Below are 21,171 nucleotides of genomic sequence, written 5' to 3'. Positions count from 1 at the left end.
CTCAACTTCGAGCCTACCAAGTGGCAATGGCGACGGCGAAGAGGACCTTCTTCACCGTCTCCATCGCATCTGCAGAAAACAGCAGCAGGAGACTCTTCCAGGTGGTTCGCAATTTAGCGGAACCACCTGCTCCATCCGGGCCCAGTACGGGCCACATGATCTCCTGCAATGATTTTTTTTGCAGATAAAGTCGCTCAGATTCGGGAAGAGGTAGACTCCACCGTGGGAGCAGGGCCGGGGCGGGGGAGTGCTAGAGTCCTGTCTAGTCAAGTTTTGTGGGATCAATTTCAATCTGTTACCTCCGAGGATGTGGACAGGCTGCTTAGACGAATGAAACCAACCACCTGTCTCCTTGATCCTTGTCCATCCTGGCTTATAAAAGCTAGCCAGGAAGGGCTGGGCGATGGGCTTCGCGGGTTGGTAAATGCTTCTCTCCATGAGGGAGCCTTCCCAGACCCGCTGAAAGAGGCGGTTATTAAACCGCTTCTTAAAAAACCATCTTTAAATCCGGCCAATATGGCCAACTATCGCCCAGTCTCAAATCTTCCATTCTTGGGCAAGGTGATTGAGCGAGTGGTTGCGCAACAACTCCAGGCACGCCTGGAAGAAGCGGACCATTTGGATCCCTTCCAGTCAGGATTCAGGCCTCATCATGGGACTGAAACTGCCTTGGTCGCACTGGTCGATGATCTCCGGCGGGCTAGGGACAAAGGTAAGAGCTGTTTCCTTGTTCTGCTGGATCTCTCAGCGGCTTTTGACACCATCGACCATAACATCCTTCTGGACCGTCTAGAGGGCTTGGGAGCTGGGGGCACTGTCATGCAGTGGTTCCGCTCCTTCCTCCTGGGCCGTGTTCAGAAAGTGGTGGTGGGGGATGAGTGTTCAGACCCCTGGGCGCTCACTTGTGGGGTGCCTCAGGGTTCTGTCCTCTCCCCCATGCTTTTTAACATCTATATGCAGCCGCTGGGAGAGATCATCAGGGGGTTTGGGCTGGGTGTCCATCAGTATGCTGATGATACCCAGCTCTACCTCTCTTTTAAATCAGAACCAGTGAAGGCGGTGAAGGTCCTGTGTGAGTGCTTGGAGGCGGTTGGAGGATGGATGGCGGCTAACAGATTGAGATTGAATCCTGACAAGACAGAAGTACTGTTTGTGGGGGACAGGAGGCGGGCGGGTGTGGAGGACTCCCTGGTCCTGAATGGGGTAACTGTGCCCCTGAAAGACCAGGTGCGCAGCCTGGGAGTCATTTTAGACTCACAGCTGTCCATGGAGGCACAGGTCAACTCCGTGTCCAGGGCAGCTGTTTATCAGCTCCATCTAGTACGCAGGCTGAGTCCCTACCTGCCCAGTGACTGTCTCTCCAGAGTGGTGCATGCTCTAGTTATCTCTCGCTTGGACTACTGCAATGCGCTCTACGTGGGGCTACCTTTGAAGGTGACCCGGAAACTACAACTAATCCAGAATGCGGCAGCTAGACTGGTGACTGGGAGCGGCCGCCGAGATCACATAACACCGGTCCTAAAAGACCTACATTGGCTCCCAGTACGTTTCCGAGCACAATTCAAAGTGTTGGTGTTGACCTTTAAAGCCCTAAACGGCTTCGGTCCGGTATACCTGAAGGAGCGTCTCCACCCCCATCGTTCTGCCCGGACACTGAGGTCCAGCTCCGAGGGCCTTCTGGCGGTTCCCTCATTACGAGAAGCCAAGTTACAAGGAACCAGGCAGAGGGCCTTCTCGGTAGTGGCACCCACCCTGTGGAATGCCCTCCCACTAGAGGTCAAAGAGAACAATTACCAGACCTTTAGAAGGCATCTCAAGGCAGCCCTGTTTAGGGAAGCTTTTAATGTTTGATGGATTTCTGTATTTTAGAATTTCTGTTTTTTGGAAGCCGCCCAGAGTGGCTGGGGGAACCCGGCCAGATGGGCGGGGTATAAATAATAAATTATTATTATTATTATTATTGGGCAAGTGAAAATGGAGAGGTGCTATTGGGCGACAGGGAAAAGGCAGAATTGCTCAACACCTACTTAGCTTCAGGGGAGGGTGAACAAGATGATCAAGGGTCTGGAAACCAAGCCTTAGAAGGAACGGTTGAGAGAGTTGGGTATGTTTGGCCTGGATAAGAGAAGACTGAGAGGAGATATGATAGCCATCTTCAAATATCTAAACAGCTGTAACATGAAAAATGGAGCAAGCTTGTTTTCTCCTGCTCCAGAGGATAGGACCCGAACCAATGGATCCCTGTTACAAAAAAGGAGATTCTGACTCAACATCAGGAAGAACTTTCTGACAGTAAGAGCTGTTTGATTGTGGAATGGACTCTCTTTCATTGGAGGTTGCTTGGATGGCCATCTGTCATGGACGTTTTAGTTGAGATTCCTGCATTGCAGGGGTTGGACTACGTGACCGTTGGTCCATGCTTAGCTTTCCACTGAAAACAATGGGATACAAAAGTGCTTAATCTGGATAGATATACCTTTACTCTGTATGGTTCTGTAGCATGTTTTTTATTTGTATGAGCATAACTGCCTTTCTGGATTATCCTGTTTGCTGATTTTATAAGTTGACACATTTGGTTTGGTTTTTAAAAAAAAGAAAAGAAAAGAAAAGAAAGAAAGAAAGAAAGAAAGAAAGAGAAATACACTAAAATCAAAATAACCACCTGTATTTAAACTGGAGATTTTAAGAAAGAACACAGTAAGTTGAATCCAACTAAGCTATAGTCAGAACAGACACATTGAAACTAATGGACCTAAGTTAGCCATATTCATGAACTTCAGTAAAGACTAATGTTGCATACAACTCAATCCATATTATTTTAATTTGGGGTACACTTAAACCCATACAGCAATAAATGCACTCAAGCTGCAACTTTCAATAGTAATGACAACTTGTCTCTGCACTAACCAAACTACTAGCTCAGTTTATTCTCCACTTGTCAGTGTAGAACAGTACAGTGACCTGATATTACTATAACAGCGTGAGTAGAAAAATAGGTACCGCTGTGGCGGGAAGGTTAATTGCATTTCCGTGCACTCTGGCACTCATCACGGTGTCCCGTTGCGCCAGAAGTGGTTTAGTCCTGCTGGCCACATGACCCAGAAAGCTGTCTGCAGACAAACACCGGCTCCCTCGGCCTGAAGTGAGATGAGCCCTGCATCCCATAGTTGCCTTTGAGTGGACTCAACTGTCCAGGGGTCTTTTACCTTTTACTACTGGTCATACTGTAGGTATATAAACCTCATAGAACCTGTTCTAGTTAAGGACCACTTAAGAGCTGCAATCTCTCTCTGTGTGTTGTTGTTACTGTTGTTTTTAAATCAGGCGAGTTACTTTCTTTGGTGCCCTTTATTACCTGCAGATCCAACACGATTTATGGTGGCACCTAACAGCATGGATGTCACCGCTGGCGAAAGTATTCTTCTGCCTTGCCAGGTATCTCATGATCACCCGCTAGATATTCTATTTACTTGGTCATTTAATGGACACCTGATAGACTTTGAAAAAGATGGGGATCACTTTGAAAGAGTTGGAGGGGTAAGTATCACTATTAGTAATCCACCAAGGCAATTCTTTATGAGTGCTGAGAATTTCAGCAATGAGCAAGATATGTTTATGGACAGACCTACAACTCTAGCTGTGTTTATATCTTCAGAGCACATTTCGTCCCCTCAAAGGATTCTGGGCACTGCATTTTACCCCTCGCAGATTTACAGTTCCGAGCAACTCCATAACAAACTACATTCCCCAGAATTCCTTGACTGTGGGAAATGTTCTTTGAATGTTTTTTTAAGGTATAGTATGCATGCAGCCTCTGTCAGCTTCCAACGCTGGATGCATACGCACCTACACTCTCAAACTGTAATAGTATGCAACATAATAACTCCAGCAATGAAATGCTTCATTTCTGTACTGTCTACAGTGCCAGTTTAGTTCACTCTCCTTTGAGCTGACAGTGCAATCAGAACAGAAGTACTTTGCTGCAGGTGTAAAACAGTACTCTTTAAGAATATCAGTGTGAATCTGTGCACTGAATAGATATACCTGTTGTAAAAACAAACCCATGTTTAACTGACCACTCCTAATGAGGGACATGGGAAGACTGGGACACTGCTGGACCCAAAACCCTGCCAGCTTCTGCCACCAGTGAGTTGGGAGGAGTGCCTTATTGCCATTTTTCTTTTGCTCCATCAGTTCCAAGCTGGTGTAGCTCAGAGGCCAACAGGTTAGACCAGTGTTTTCTAAACTTGGGTCTCCAGCTGTTTTTGGACTACAACTCCCATCATCCCTAGCTAGCAGTGTCCAGGGAAGATAGGAATTATAGCCCCCAAACAGCTGGAGACCCAATTTGGAAAACCCTGGGTTAGACCCTCATGGGATCCATGGAGCTTAGCATCAAGCAGATGCCAGGTTCCTGCTGCACTACTTCAAAATGGCTTGTTTGAGGGCCTTTGTCCTGACTGCTGGAGGACTGAAAGCAGTAGCTTACTACCGTTTAAGATGGAGCTGGGGGCATCTGCTGCAGTGAAACCCCACCATCACCAGTACTCCTCTGCACTACTAAAGCTGGCAGAAAGGATATTAAATACAACCTACCTGGTCCTGCACCCACCAATGACATCAAGGCAATTGGGGATAGGATTGCAGCCTAATTGTTTTCTATTGTCTTGCTAGTGTGGTAATCTTTGTATCTCCTCAATTGCATTGTCCAAAGAGTAATTTCTCAGAATTCTCTGCTTTTCAGAAGCTACAGATCATTAGCAAATCATGGCAAATGTTCAACTTTGCACTGACATAGAAACAAATGTGAAGTTAGGTCTTAAGCATTTGCCAGTAGTTTGCATTATTTGTCACCATCCTTATTTGCATTATTTGTCACCACCCTTCACAGTTTAAAAAAAAGATAGTGGGATGACATTCAACTAAGCTCTACACGGAAGTGGACCCACTGAAATTAATGAACACAAATATGTTAGGTCAAGTTAATTTCGGCAGATCTACTCTGAGTAATACTTATTTGCATACCACCCATTACTGCTAAGCAGGAAGCCACAGATGGTGTCTGAGAGGCAGATTGCCACCTTTTCTATATAATGGAGATCAGCTTATATTTAGGATATGTGTTACCAAAATCCAAAATGGCAGAGACAGCAAGCTGCTCTTTGAAGCTGAAATAAGAATGGGTGGGTTCTATACTACATATAATGCAAGTGGCTCCTGTATGGGAATGTACAGCTCTGATGGCATCGTAAGGAGCTATGAGGCTGCACATGACTTTGTCTCTACCCTTCTCACCAGAGCCCAGAAACTTACCTACAGCCTTGCAATAAATCCTGCCCACATAATCAGGCTCTTTTTTATCCCTTCTTCTGCTGCAGTTGTCTAGTGTATGCATACTTTCAGCCATGCTTTGGGTTCCAGAGATGATCCAAGCAGCAGCTACAGCATCTTCTAAACTAAACCATCCTCATAATCAGCCCTTATCCCTGGCTGTTAAGGGAATCAAGCTTCAGAAACATTTTGGAAACTTGAACCAGAATCCAAAGAGCTGTAGAACTAGTACTGTTCATGATCACAAGGAGCCCTTAGACTTACCAAACAGCAGCCCCCTCCCTGTTCTCCCTATGTATGGCAAACTGCTTTATAATCAAAGGGAACTTCAAACACAGCTTATGATACGATGTAGGAGACAGCTGGTGAAATGGGAGAAAACTATTTCCACTTGGCTGGTGCAAGCCCCTTTCATGAGCAGCTCTTTGGATCATAGCCACTGTCTAATCCATCCTGCATTTATGCAATGCTGTTTGAGTTTCTCCTAGTTTTAGCACTACATGCAAGAGTGACACCAAGCCTCTGGCTTGTATGCTTCCTCCCATGCCTCTTCTCTGGCATAAGCATGAGATGAGAAGCCCCCACTTCCTGTTTAAAACTAATCAGAATTCTTCATTACGTCTGGATTTAGGGGAACTATGGTTCCTGAGGGGGGGAAAGCTGTGATCAAACCTTGGTTTGTGACCGCTGTTTGTTCTCAAACAAGTTTAAACTAACCAGAGTTCCTTGAATTTGAAACATAATAAGAAACTGGTTTGTTTAAAAAGGTAAGTGAAAGCTTTTGATCTCCTTACAACTCCATCAGAAGAGAAGAGGTGAGGAAACATGAGCCTGAGGCTTGTTAAGACACAGGCATGTGGCAGTAAACTATGGTTTAGCATTATATCCAAACGAATTTCTATTCTGTCTACATGCTAAGATGCATACACATATAGATGGAAAATTAGTGTGACACAGCTGGAGTACAGCAGGCTTTTTTTGCTTGGCTTCAGTAGCTTGTATTTAGGTATGGGGAGAAATTTGGTTCAGTTCTCAATTAAGGGCAAATCTACCCAATTCATACTTTCTGAAAAAGTACATGGACCAAAACAGAGCATTCCTTTGAAATCTGCACTTCTTTCAATTTTGCAGTTCATTTTCCTGGCAAGTAATGCAAAAACAAAAAATGCATATACCAGGGTAGAGAATACATTAAAATGCACATATTAGTGAATTGTGAAATAGCATGAGAAGATGTATTATATTAGGGGGAAATGCTTTGGGGGAAAAAATAGGTATAGAATGAAAAATTGAAGACGAACTTTCATGAGGATTTAAAAATCCTGAATTTGAGATTGAGAAAACTGAAAGAAATTGATATTGACAGATCTGCCGGCTCCCACTTGTAGTCAAGGCTTTTTAAACATATATGTTATTTTTCTGTGTATACACCCCCGTGTATAAGACTCAAAATTTTGGGGGACTCAAAATTAAGAAAATGGGGGGAGATTGCCCGTGTATAAGACTACGCCCCCCTGTTTTCATAGCTTTCAACCCTCCTTTTTTTTGCGGGAAACTCCCTTATTCCAAGCCACAGCTGTCAGCCTTCCCTTTTTTTGCTGGAAATTCCCTTATTCCAGCGCCGTTTCCCACTGCTATCCTAGATTGTTAGATATACTGTAGACTGTCTCTGGGACGGGTGAGGCTGCTGATCCCTTATTTTCAAATCTGAAAGTTGACAGCTATGCCTCTTTTTAACATTATATTTAGTAAAAAAAATCCTAGTCTTATACATGGAAAATTATGCTATTTCATTTTAAAGCCATTTGAACAGTAGTCACTGTTGCTGGTACTTATAAAGCATTTTTGTTTTCAAAATGCTTTATCCTCTGCCTTTATTTTTTTTTAACCTCATGTAAAATGGTCATCAGCTATTTTAAGATGAGCTGAGACCAAGCGCTAGTAATCTGCCCAAGGCTGCCCTGTTAAGCAGGTGCTACCTGGACCCAGCCGTCCCAGATCCAAGGTAAACTCTGAACCATACTGGTTTTCATTCTACAAACAGAAGATGAAATTGCAGTTGCAAATATTAGCTGCAGTCCCTTGAAGACAGGTGCTGAAATGCGAAAAGCTGTGGAAGATAAAATAAATCATTTAAAACTTCTGCCCTGCAGGGGGCATAGCAGCGGCGACAACAGCTGTGGCTTGCAATTACACATAATTGTATCCCCAAACCCCAAAATATGTACTATATTAATATCTCTCAATTAAAAGGCTGCAACTGCAATCTTATGCTTAGGTTTCTAACTTGTTAAGCACTGTGCCTGGTGGACAGAGAAAATGTGTTTGGGTGTGTGTGTGTTTTTGGAGTCACACAATCATGCAGAACCATAATTAGTTACCTGCAACTGCTAATCATACATGAGCATTTGGCATTTTGAAAAACAAATTATCCTTTCGTGCTAGGTGATGCAAATGTCCTCAGAGAGCACTGTCCTCATGACCTTTTAATACAAAAGCCAGGCAATCGAAATGCTGGCTGCGGCACAAAGACTCTGGAAGCTGTTAACAAATGCGTTCCAATTTGGGCTGGTGCTCACTTGTTAAATGGATGTAGGAGGAATACAGACATCTGAATAGCAATGAAGGCTATAAACTGGATGTCTGGAGTGTGGCAGAGCACAGCCCACCATCCACCTCCCTCCCCCCCATCAAATCACATTTGCGGTAACAATTTGACTGACCCGAAGCTCCTGTGTCCCTTATAGGCAACCATACTTTCAGCTCTTATCTTCAAGGAAAGCTCACATATATTAAATAGGCTATGGATTGCATTATGAGCATTTTCATCAGCTGATGTAGAATAAATCCATTAGCCACAGTTGTCCTTCATGTGATAATGATGTTTAGAGCTCATTAAAAAGTAATTGTAACCACTTTCCCTTACTTTATCAGCAGGATTCAGCTGGTGATTTGATGATCAGAAGCATCCAGCTGAATCACGCTGGAAAGTACGTCTGCATGGTGCAAACAAGTGTGGACAAGCTATCAGCTGCTGCAGACCTGATTGTAAGAGGTATTTGAATTTTGTTGCCGTTGTTGTAGTAAAACTACTGTTCCCAGCAACCGCTGCTATGGATTAATAACATAAAGCACAGCTTGAGAGAGTTTACTACGCTCGATAACTAGCAGCCTATGAAGTACCACTGATTATTTGGTACAAAATATTGGGGGGGGGGGGTTTATCGTCTATCGAACCTTAAATGGTAACAACATGCACTAATTATTTATTTCGTTGTTTGAAATGTTGATGGCGATGTTAATTTGCTGAATTTGGATGTGCGCGGAGGCAGCTTTTTATGTGAGAATGTACTTCGCTGAAAACCCTGAGGGCTTGTGCATGTCCCGATTCCCTATAACCCTTGGTGTGAACAGAGTTTCACCTCATGGCATTTCAGCTAGTCAGGCAGTGACAATTTGCTTGCAAGTTTTGCCCTTTTACAAAGTTGCATAGGCACATACTACCTTCCTGTGGCACTTCAGTGGGTCACTCAGTTGAGCAAGATGGGTCACTCAGTGGGTCACTCAGTTGGGCCACCTCATCCCACGAGGCCAGCCTTGATAGCTGGGCAGAGCCATACACCTGTCTGCTGCTTTATGTCACAGTAATGCTCAGTGTAAGTCATTTTCCTTTGCCCATACAAATTTAAATCAAACAATGAGGACAACAGCATAGTGCTTTCAATCAGCCAACTGGAAGGGCTGGCAAAGCCCCCTGCCTTTGCAACACCGATAGCTATGGTACCTCTTTCAAAGGCTCAATGAACCCACATTTTGGTAGAGCCATGTCTTTTCCTACTCCACGTCAGATGTCAGGTGTAGGGCGGGCAGTTGCACCTTGGCTGATAAGCTCACAGGCCCACTTAGGCCAGGGGTCAGCAGACTTTTTCAGCAGGAGGCTGGTCCACTGTCCCTCAGACCTTGTGGGGGGCTGGACTATATTTGGGGGGGGGGGATGATGCAAGAGCACCACGAGCCCCGGTGGCTGCTTACCTGTGTCTTGCAAGTGGCAGGGGCTGGCAGCGGTGGGATGATGAGTGGTGCACAAAAGGGCTCCAGAGAGGGGCTGTTTAAAATGGTGGCCTCTTGAGTGCTGCTGATGCTGGCACAAACAAAGCCCAGTCCCCTTCCTCCTGTAGGCAGGGCAGGGAGAAGCCGGGAGGGGGGAGGGGGAGCTGCCACCACCGTGTGAGGGAGAAGGAAAGAATGTGTGTGCTGGCGATCCACACGGCGATTCCCGGACTGTCCGCGGGCCACATCCAGAAGGCAATTGGGCCTGATCCGGCCCACGGGCCTTAGTTTGCCTACCCATGACTTAGGCTTACAAGCAAGAGCTCCCCCCCCCCGCCCCACCTACTGTATAAAGCAAGAGACAGAATGCTAACAGAAGAGCAAGGCAAAATCCAGAGGGGATTTAATTCAGCACAGACCAAGTTACTATCAAAAAAAGTCACACACTCCCTGCTGCAGGGCAAACAGAGTGAAATAGTTAAGCAGGATTGTTTGGTGTTCCACAGCTCAGGCATCACAACCAAGAAAGCGGTGTCTCTCCCCCCCCCCCCCAAAATACAGCATACTCTAGATCGCAAGGAATCAGATAAAGGAGCCTCTGCACAGGCAAGCTCATATGGCATGAGAGAGTCCTGAAAACAGTTTGGGACCAGGGAGTGATTTGGGATACCCCTGGCTGAAGCACATTCACTTTAGGTGTCGTTGGAATAGCAGGTTGCCTGAGGATCCCACCTATATCGAAGAAAGGACTAGTTTTACAATACATTATGATGGCCCTATTGAGCCATTTAAGCAAGGAAAGTTCGCTCAGTTTATTCTCAGCTCACTACCTTATATAGATTCAAGTTGCCTATGTCATCCTTAATTATCTGATGCTTTTGATCAAGTGTGTTGTGCTTCTGAATATGAACGCTGTGGTCCGTACATAAACCTCTTGAAATTCAGAGAAGAAGCCATCTTCCTCTTGCCAGGAGAGAGAATAGGAAACGTGATCATTGTCCATTTAAGAAGACAGCAGTGGTTTATCAGCTGTTCCCTCATGGGAGCAAGATATATTGTTGCTGCACTAAATGCACACTCCATTTAATGAGGACGAGGCCCAATGAGCAGTTTAAATACCAATACATTAGGCTGCTAAATATTTAAAATCCGTAATACTTGAGGTTCTTAACCGAAAGTATATGCATCATTTTGTAGGGAATAATCTTAAATTTTGCTAGGAGTCTGTTAGAGGAGAATATATTGCAAGGAGCCTGCAAATTCAGCTAATGACTTTATTCCTGCATTTTGAATTTCCTTCCCCCCCACACCCCTCCTTCTTCCAAAAGGAATTTTCTTTGCACATTGCACCATCTGCTGGAGAGGAGAAAAGAGCAGTAACTCAAGCTTTTACATCACCTTCTGATAACAGCTAGTTATGGAAAGGCACATGGCCTGTCTAGTCAAATACTCTTAGAACTTGACTTGAACAGGGGGGGGGGGACTAGTTATAGCTATGATTCTGTTTCTGCTACACTTAAAATTATTACTGTCACTACATCGTTGAATTTGACTGAAAGACATGACAGTTGACAAAAACTAAGAGATCTGTGATACTTTTAATCACTCTCCACTTTGGCTTAGCATGTTTTCTGAATTTCTTGGGTTGTTGCCAATAGAAACTCACCTCCAAATAAATCAGCTAGGTTTTAAGGTAGCACAAGCGTATATGACCTTCGGCTTCATCTCTCTAACAACCTGTCTTTTGGATTCTGGTGATAGGATTGTACCCCATTTTTTTTAAAAAAAATAACTAGTAAAACATTTTATGTATGTCAAAGCAGAATATTTTAGCAGGTATCTCCAAACCTGGGGGAAGAGCTTTTGCTTGGTCAAGCAGGTGGGGCTTCTCTCACCATGAAGCCGTGTGGGAGAGCACATCTGTGGACACTCCTCTTGGGATGCCAGAAACCACTTTCAGGACAGAACTTGGCAAAACTGTTATGATCAACGTTGCATTCCCAAATATAGGAGAACTTGGAAGTATCAGACTCTATCTGTATGGCTCCTTGAGAAGGAGAGTTACAACTTTTATCCCTTAAAACTAGTACAGTCGTGTCTTGGTTCTCGAATGGAATCCGTTCCGGAAGTCCGTTCAACTTCCGAAAACGTTCAGAAACCAAGGTGCGGCTTCTGATTGGCTGCAGGAGCTTCCTACACTCAATCGGAAGCCGCGTCAGGCGTTCGGCTTCCAAAAAGTTTGCAAATCGGGAACACTCATTTTTGGGTTTGCAGCGTATGGGAGCCAAAATGTCACAAGGCGTTCGAAAACCAAGGTACAACTGTACTGAACCCAAAAGGTGAGATGTACATGTTTACCACCTATGAAATGCAACCACCAGAGGAACTTTACAGAGCCCTTTGTAGCAGAGTGCAAAACTCTTTGAAAGGAAGGACATAAGAATCATAGAACTGTAGAGTCAGAAGGGATCCCGAAGGTCTTCTCATCCAACACCCTGCAATGCCAGCATGGTGTAGTGGTTAAGAGCAGTGGACTTGTAATCTGGGGAACCAGGTTCATGTCCTTGCTCCTCCACATGCAGCTGCTGGGTGACCTTGGGCTAGTCACACTTCTCTGAAGTCTCTTGGCCTCACTCACCTCACAGAGTGTTTGTTGTGGGGGAGGAAAGGAAAGGAGATTGTTAGCCGCTTTGAGACTCCTTAAGGCAGGCACCCCCAAACTTTGGCCCTCCAGATGTTTTGGACTACAATTCCCATCATCCCTGACCACTGGTCCTCTTAGCTAGGGATCATGGGAGTTGTAGGCCAAAACATCTGGAGGGCCGCAGTTTGGGGATGCCTGTCTTAAGGGGAGTGAAAGGCAGGATAGCAAGTCCAAACTCCTCCTCCTCCTCTGGAATCTCAACTAATGCATCCATGATATGTCATATTGGACTAAGCCTCCTTGCAAGGTTTTTGCATTTCTTTTTAGAGGGAGTTGCTGTTATTTAACATCTCCCACATATATTGTATAGTACCCAAGCACAGGATAGATGTATCCTGATTACTAGGGGAAAATGAAGGACAAGCTGCAGAGACTCTAAAGACTAGAAAATAAGACAAGAGCAGGAAAAGTGCACTAAAGGGGAGATGAAAATTGCACCTCTTTAGGACCCCAGAGTGTGTCTGGTGTGTAAACAACTCACTTACCAATCACAGCTCTGTCCAGAAACAATGACAGGTGGAAGCAGCCAAGGTGGCTCATTTCACAGAAATTATTTGCAATGGTGCATGTACATTTTGCTTCCTTTCTTTTCTATGAGGAATAGAAAGAAATGAAAGCTCAGAGTTTGGGGCGGGGCATGTCCAGGGACACCAATGTAAGCCTACATGGGCACTTGGCTGGTGAACTCTACTGCAGATGTTCCATTTTAACAATTCGAAAATCTTCACTGCCATATACACTAAAGATGAGCCACTGTCTAGCTTAGAAAATTTTAAAGCAGGATCAGTTAGAAAGCCACAAAAGACAGGATTTTAATGTGGCCTCCAAGGTTCTTGGTTCTGTCTTCAGGTGGGTGTTTTACACCCCATTTCTAACCTTTAATAATAGTAGGGTTTAAAAATAGCAAAGTCAAAACAGTGCAATCCTATACGTGTTTATTTGGGCTTGCTCCTAGGTGTGTGAAGACTGCATCCTCACAGCACAATCTTCCACATGTGTGCTCATAAATAAGTGTGGCTGTGTAAGTGTGTTTAGGACTTCGGTCTCAGTCCATTTTTTATTTTAAACCATAGGTCAGGGGTCCCCAGACTTACCAGGCTTTGGGCCGGTTCCCACCGTGCCGATCGCGCGGCGGGCTGGAGGGCGGGGGAGTGCGCACCCGTGCGCATGCGCACAGGCGCTTGCGGGCACGGCGGCGCACTTCCAGGTCGGAAAAAGTGCCGGAAATCGTTTGTGTGCATGCGTATGGGCCTCCCCCGGCCCGGAAGTGCACCAGAAATGACCTCTTCTGGGTCGGGAGAGGCCCATACGCATGCGCACAAAGGATTTTCGGCGCTTTTTTCTGACCTGGAAGAGCGCCGCCGCGCTGCGCGCCGTAAGAGCGGGCAGCGGCGAGCGGCGGGGGTCGTCACGGGCCGGATTGGGAGGCCAATTGGGCCGCATCCGGCCCCCGGGCCGTAGTTTGGGAACCCCTGCCATAGGTTTTACATCTACTGTTAAACGTAGGCTGGCAGCAGAGCTTAAAATACAAAACAGAAAATTCCATTATGGCCAGAATGTAGACATTACAGACAGAATATCACAGAATGTAGAGCTTTAGATCAAAAAACAAACAAACACTTCATGATTGTTTCTGGCTGTTTCTGCACAAACAGCCATTTTAGATGTTATACAGTTGTCTTGATTGTTCGATAAAAATCATATTTTGGCAATATCATTCAGAAATATTGTTCTAGCTGTCAGTTAAGTAAGTAAGCAAGCAAGCAAGCAAGCAAGCAAGTAAGTAGGTAAGTAAGTAAGTAAATAAGTTGGACAATCCATTGCAGAACAAGATAAACTTATCAAAATTGATTTCAGTAAGAATTCAATTGAGAAAGCTCTGAAATGAAAGTATAGTTTGTTTGAGGTGCCTCATATTTCCTTTTAATCAATTGTTCCATCTACTGACCATTAGGGAGATGTAATTTGTAAAGTACATCATGGTAGGTAACGCTATAATAACCCACCATCCTGACTTTGAACTGACAGATCTAGGAAGACTGACCAGCTGTGAAAGCAAGGACTACTAAGTATTCTTGCTGGAGGCACACAGTACAACCTTATTCAGAACTGATTTCATAGAGTGCTGAGGGGTAAAGTTATACTGGAATGGATACATTTCAAATTATGGTTTTAAAATGACTTAATTTACTCTAGGGTTGAAAAGCAGGCTGTGACTTTTTTTTAATTGAACTGTTTGAATGGAAATTCAAGTGCTAGAAGGTTAGGCATTAAAAATAGGTGACTAAATCATGATATTTCAATTTTTGAAATGTTTAATTACAAGTGCTGAACATAATGAGGATTATTTCAGAGTGGATGTGCATAGGATTCCACTTACATTCATTCATTTAACATAATCCTGAAGCTGATATCTCGTAAAGTTTCTAGGCCTTGCCTCACAAGCCTCATATTTTTAACTATGGCAAAATGCAATTTTGGGGTCCCTATCTGCTATTTTTCCTAAAGGCTTTTTATAAAAAAAATGTGTAAGTACTCAGCATCTCACTGTCTATAGGAGATAAAAGTGAGTGTCCAAGAGCAGACTCCATGTGCAAAAGCAACTATGCATGTATTTAATCTACTATAAAATAGGTAGCTTTAGCCACTGTGGTTAATATTTGATTATCTGTGTGATAATAAACTCAGAAAAAAAGAGTGCACATCATGGAAATTCGTTCTTGCTGGAGGGAACTATAAGTGGTCCAAATTAAAAATATATTGTCCAAAGAATCCCAGGGTTGTCATTGTTTAATCTGTTTTAAAAGACTTCTCTGCATACTGAAAACTATTAAAGCTTGAGCTGAAAGGTAGTGTTGTTACTTCTTAATACTTGATGTGAGATATTTTACATGCAGGGTGTGTCTCATTGAGGATATTTGAAACTTGTGTTATGTGTATTTCATAACAGGTCCACCAGGTCCGCCCGAAGCTGTGACAATTGATGAAATCACAGACACTACAGCTCAGGTATCCTGGAGGCCAGGAGCAGATAATCGCAGTCCCATTACAACGTATGTTATTCAAGCAAGGACCCCATTTTCTGTGGGATGGCAAGCAGTCAACACAGGTAACTAGACATCTTAGAACATGCAGAACATGACCACTGAAGCTTGCTTTAACCGTTTTCCATGAGCCCATGGGATTTCTGGTTATGGGGAAGCAGCAGCAATGGTCTGATCCAGTTCTTTTCTTGTGACTGAATGGAACATATCACTAACTAATTTACATCTATATGTCTTTCTCAATATTTTTCACCCCAAATTTAGCAAAATTAGCAGAGATTACAAAATTTAGCCAACAGAAAAAAAAGAGCAGCCAACTAATGGCTTATCTCTAGAGTCTACATTCTGTCCTTTCCCCCCTTTATTTTGTTTTTAACCCAAATATTTCATTATTCGGTAACCATTGGGCATTCTTACATTCTTGACCTACGCTTTTCTCCTCTAGTGCCTGACGCCATAGATGGAAACACATTTACGGCAACAGTAGTGAGCTTAAACCCGTGGGTTGAGTATGAATTCCGGGTAGTTGCCGCCAGCCTTATTGGAATTGGAGAGCCAAGCAAACCATCGGAGAAACGAAGAACAGAAGAGGCTCGTAAGTAGTAGAAGCTGAAATGCTGCATTTGGCATTTCAACCAGTCTTTGACACTTCCATTTTATAACTACTTTTACTTGGTCAAAATAGTCTGCATAAGAGAACAATGCATTTAATTGAGCAAACTTTATTTTTAGGAGTTTACTAAGGCTGTGTCCACACCTCCTCATGCTCATAACAGGAAGCATGGAGGTATGGACAGTGTTTCCTTTTTGACACCTTATGGAGTGCCATAGCCCATATATCCCAGCCTTCCCAAACTGAAGGCCCTCCTGAGGTTTTGGACTAGAACTTCCATCACCCCCCCATTACTGCCTTGCTGACTGAGGCTTTATATCTGCACCATAGCTTTAAAGCACCCTTGGGGGGGACGACTCATAGGAACCATAGTTTTCCCCTCACAGATATACTTTCCAGCATCCTTAATAAGATACCATTCATTACTCTAAGTTGGTATAAGATAAATCTCTAAACTTATTATCAGCATCAATTATTGTGAGACTAAAAAAAGGTTGTGTTTGCCAAAAGGCACCAGTGACATAAATGAGATCCTGTGTGGTCATATAATAAAAGAGTGTTGCTCACGTAAGTGCTAGGGCTTCATTTTTGTGAAAACACCTTTCATACACCCATTTGGATGGAATTAAAATTTAATCTGCCCATTCATTGGGAGCTGTAAAGACTCTTAAGTTATATTAAAAGCCATCATTTGTTAGAATCAATGATAAAAGGTTTTATTGCTAACATTGTATATTCCTTATTATGTGGTGCAGCAATCTGGGGTGACTCTAGTAACAAATGGAATATAATGCAAAACAGAGTCCCTGTGGAATGCCCCATGCTACACTTGTTGTATTACTTTGGGTTGAAAATAGCTATATATGGTACCACTTGATTGTAGAAAAAACACACAAATGTTGACATGAAAAAAGGATAATAATGTCTGCAATGTTGTTTTAGAATTGAATGTGAAGAAATAGATACTAGTTGTTGCCTGTACGACCTTAAATTCTCTAATATCTGTAAGGGAAGCCAAAGACATATAAAGTATCCAGTTCATTAAATTAGCTACTGTTGACTCAGCCTTATTGTCTGCTTGCATATTTACCAAAAGCTGTAGGCCTAAGTTAGCAGCAATCAGTTTCATGATTATAAATAAATGAAATGTGTTATAGGGGAAATAATTTTAAAAACTATTTGCATCAGGTAATTGGCTCATAAATATGCTGTTTGGCCATCTCATTTTCAAAATTATGTATTACGTGCATCATAAAAAACCTGCTGCAAAGCATTTTAATCAATATTCTGATTAATGCTTCTCTTTTACATTGCGACATAGACATTGAGATATTTAGAATTCCCTCCCCTCACCATTTTATAAAATGGTACTTCCAAAAGAAATTTGCTTTGAAATCTCAGTGACAGAATAGTTACGAGTGACACAACACATAAATGAAATGTTACATAAAGATGGCAAACTCATCTTATTAAAGGTGCAAAATTATTTTTAAAAATGGAAAAAATGGGGGGGGGAGGTTATCTAAAAAAATACAGTGGAACCTTGGTTCTCAAACTTAATCCGTTCCGGAAATCCGTTCCAAAACCAAAGTGTTCCAAAACCAAGGCACACTTTTCCATAGAAAGTAATGCAGAACGGATTAATCCATTCCAGACTTTTAAAAACAACCCCTAAAACAGCAATTCAACATGAATTTTACTATCTAATGAGACCATTGATCCATAAAATGAAAGCAATAAACAATGTACTGCAGTTGCACAATCAATCAATAGCTGAACTGGGTTCCACGCAGTCACAAAAACGAACAAAAAAAGAGCCACAAAAACACAAAACAAATAGCAGAAACAGACAGACCTCAGAATGGAACACTCAGAACAGAAGTGTAACACTCAAACCGGAGCATGTTCGGCTTCCAAAAAAAGTTTGCAAACCGGAACACTTACTTCTGGGTTTGTAGTGTTTGGGTTCCAAGTTGTTTGAGTACCCAAGACGTTTGAGAAGCAAGGTACAGCACTGTATTTTCAATTTCTCCTGAAAACTCAGAAATTGTTTTTCCTTTAAATCTTTGCTAAAAGGTTAGACACCGATATATCTTCCCTGTATAAACATCAAACAAGCTATCCTTACCTTGTAATAGTCACTTTTCTCCCCTTTTCTACAGTTCCTGAAGTCACTCCAGCTAATGTCAGTGGAGGTGGTGGTACTAAGTCTGAGTTGGTCATAACCTGGGAGGTAAGTGAGCTGTGGATTTATGGGGCAAGAAAGGGGAGGGAAATGAACCGTTTCCCTTTTGTGCCAAACCTACCAGAAACTGACTTGAGGGTGTTGAATCAGGCAGCATTTTGCAAAGGGACATATTATTTTTTATAAATAATATGTCACTCCTGTCTGCCGCCTTCCAAATTTGAAGAGGGAAAGAAGATCTCTGAATGGGATGCAGGGCTGAAACATGGCAAGTAAGGAGAAGTGCAGGGAAGAGACAGCATACGGTTGTTACGTACACAAACTGGTTTCGGAATTGTTCTCTCTTCCCAGTGTAAAACATAAGACAACCTTTTAGAAGAATGGAATGGGTTAGGGTTCTCCAACAGTGAATTCTCACCAAATTATAATTTTTTTTGGAAGAGAAAGCATGCATAATATACATGTTTGCCCTACCTGCCGAGTAATTTCAAACAGACCCTGTGGGTTACAGTCAGGAAAAGTACTCTAATTTCTGACTTGCCTTTTCCACATCCTTACAGAAGGGAAAATGCATGGATTGCTTTACAAGCACGTCGTTGCTTCCGAGATGTACTAGAAGGGAATATATTCGTTTTCCAATACTTGTGTCGTTCCTTAATATGCTGAAGTTCACCCTTCCTGGAATTAATTAGTTTTGTTCCATGCCTTCTACAAAAACAATGTTTTAAAATGTAGTGTCTAAACTATAACCCATAATTTTCAAGAAGTATAAATCAGAGATCTTTAAGATCTGACTGTAGGTGCACAAAAATCTCCCCCTCTGCGAGAACCCATAAGAATGAAGCTTTAAAGCCATGTTGCTCTTCCAATTCAAATATAACACTTGAGCACATGCTAATCAACTTGGTTTCAGCTGAACTTGAGAACGTGCTTAAGTGGCATTCTGAATACAGATATTCCCTGGAATGCGGTTTTTCATTTCTTTGGCTTCCTTGCTAAAGCTCAAAATATGCAAGACTAGATAATTGCAGTATGTGCACCAGTGACCTGGTGGTGATGTGACTGGTTCTGACATCAGACAGCATTTGCCTGCTAGTCTGCATCACACTTCAACATGCACTCCCTGCCACATAGAAGTTTACAGCATACTTAAAGTAGGCCGTGCACTTTTGCTTCAAAACTAGCAACTTGTTGCATCTGGTAAGGTAGGAACAGCACACAAGGGAACAGAGAGGGACATTGGTAAAAGTCATGGAGAGTCTTTCTGGTGTACGTAGTAATCTGAGCCACTTTAAAATCATTGCATTTACTGCCTCTAAAAAAGAGGAACTGGGGGTTGATATGAAATACATAAATGCTTCAATTGTTTGTTTTCAAACTCAAATGGGTTCTGCCAGCTAAGAAGCTTCACTCCAGTTATATTAATGCACTGTGATTTTATAATTTTATGTTGTAAAGTAGACACGTTGTGTGATTTTAGAGGAATGCCTTGCTTCTGCCCTCTGTTGTTCATTGTGAAGGCCTTTGGGTATATACAATACTATAGATTTAATTAACTATTTACATGATTAGTTAATAGCAGACAGCCAAGTGAGGTAGTTTTTATGAGTCTTTGCTTGTTAAGTTGTGAACATTCAATTGAACACCCAGTTTTGGCAATATCCCATGCAACTGAAAGTGCCAGTGTAGATTTAAAACTGTGGTTCCTATAGAATACAAAGGGAAAGACTGGAAAATTTCAGTTACAGGTAGGTAGCCATGTTGGTCTGACGTAGTTGAAACAAAATAAAAAAATTCCTTCCATTAGAAGAAGCGTGCATGCACACAAAAGCTCATACCAAAATAAAGAACTTAGTTGGTCTTTAAGGTGCTGCTGGAAGGAATTTTTTTATTTTGTTTTGGAAAATTTCAGACACTTTTCTTAACTGTGACACCAGAGTTTTAAGAAGTCAGTAACTCTCTGTAACCTCTGCAAAGAAGCTTTTATTTTATGCTTGTACACCACATTCCTACACTGATTTCCCCAGAGTTGTTAAAACCCATTTCCTTTCCCACTACACAAATATTAGAGCATCTCACTCATAACATGTTTATGACTCAGATCTAAAGGAAGTGGCAAACACAGCTTATAAAGTGGCTTCTTGTTTATTAGTGAAGACTGTGGTAGCAAAAACAGAAAGTAAATATCCAGATGGATGTGTAATTCTGTTCTTATTTGGATTTAAGTCCATTTAGATAAATTCAGATTCTAAGAGCTGCCTTGGAGATGGCATTTACATGCTTCAGCTTTGATTATCAGCTGTCCATAATATGTAGGCTGCAGTTGGTTCTTCTTCTTATGCTATTTTTAATATGTTATGTTTTCATAGGCACAAATAGACCATAAAAACCACATCAGATAGCTGGAACAAATTAGCACGGAAACATAAAATGCTTTTCAAGTTGAGTGTTTAATTTCCTCTGCCAGAGAGTGTCTTTCCAAACTGCACTATATGGATCCGTTAAATTTCTTGGAGACCATTTTTATTGTGCCTCTTTGTAAATTCATCCTACACATCGGGCTGTTCCCATTATTTCTTTTCTTATTGTAGACAGTGCCTGAAGAGTTACAAAACGGAGGTGGGTTTGGCTACGTGGTTGCCTTCCGTCCAGTTGGTACAATAAGTTGGATGCAGACGGTAGTGGTTTCTCCCGACGCCTCCAAATACGTGTTCCGGAATGAGAGTTTACCGCCGTTTTCTCCATATGAAGTCAAAGTGGGGGTGTACAACAACAAAGGAGAAGGTTCTTTCAGCCCCGTCACAATTGTTTATTCAGCTGATGAAGGTAAAGACCAGCCTAGTAATCTATTGCATGTGACAAGCTGGCCATTTACAGAAGGCATCTCTATATTATTGGCACATTCTACTGATGTCCAGGTCTGCTTATAATAAATAAGCATGTACCCAGCTTTAGAATATATTCTCCTCTAAATTAGTAATAATCATATGAACAGTAATATTGTGTATAAAGAAGAATTAGGTCATTCATTTAAGTTGCCATTTATGTCTAAACGTTTTGCAAACTTAATTTCTAATTTTGATGTTTAATGGCACTGTGCAATTTTATTTATTCATTCGTCCGTTCAAGAATTTATACCCAGCTCTTCAGCTGGAAAGGATTACAAAATGGTTTAGGGATATATAAACACAACATACCCTGCCACGAGGTTTACAGTCTAAAAATACATGACATAAAAGGAGAG

The 21,171-nt window shown here is 42.5% G+C and overlaps 1 protein-coding gene across 1 annotated transcript in view; it reads left to right on the top strand.

The window, feature by feature from the left end:
• The window catches only part of LOC118080810 (contactin-4), a 514,415-nt gene that overhangs the window by 484,303 nt on the left and 8,941 nt on the right, over nucleotides 1-21,171 (top strand). Inside the window, exons 15-20 of the mRNA XM_035106605.3 lie at nucleotides 3,362-3,537; nucleotides 8,266-8,386; nucleotides 15,036-15,194; nucleotides 15,575-15,724; nucleotides 17,905-17,975; nucleotides 20,519-20,753. Coding sequence (XP_034962496.2) covers nucleotides 3,362-3,537; nucleotides 8,266-8,386; nucleotides 15,036-15,194; nucleotides 15,575-15,724; nucleotides 17,905-17,975; nucleotides 20,519-20,753 — 912 coding nt within the window. The remainder of the gene's footprint in view (nucleotides 1-3,361; nucleotides 3,538-8,265; nucleotides 8,387-15,035; nucleotides 15,195-15,574; nucleotides 15,725-17,904; nucleotides 17,976-20,518; nucleotides 20,754-21,171) is intronic.

The sequence above is a fragment of the Zootoca vivipara genome, chromosome 2 (genome assembly GCF_965207765.1).
Source record: "Zootoca vivipara chromosome 2, rZooViv2.hap1.1, whole genome shotgun sequence".
Taxonomy (NCBI): Eukaryota; Metazoa; Chordata; class Lepidosauria; order Squamata; family Lacertidae; genus Zootoca; species Zootoca vivipara.
Note: the sequence above shows the minus strand (reverse complement) of the source record. Positions and strands in the feature narration are given on the sequence as shown.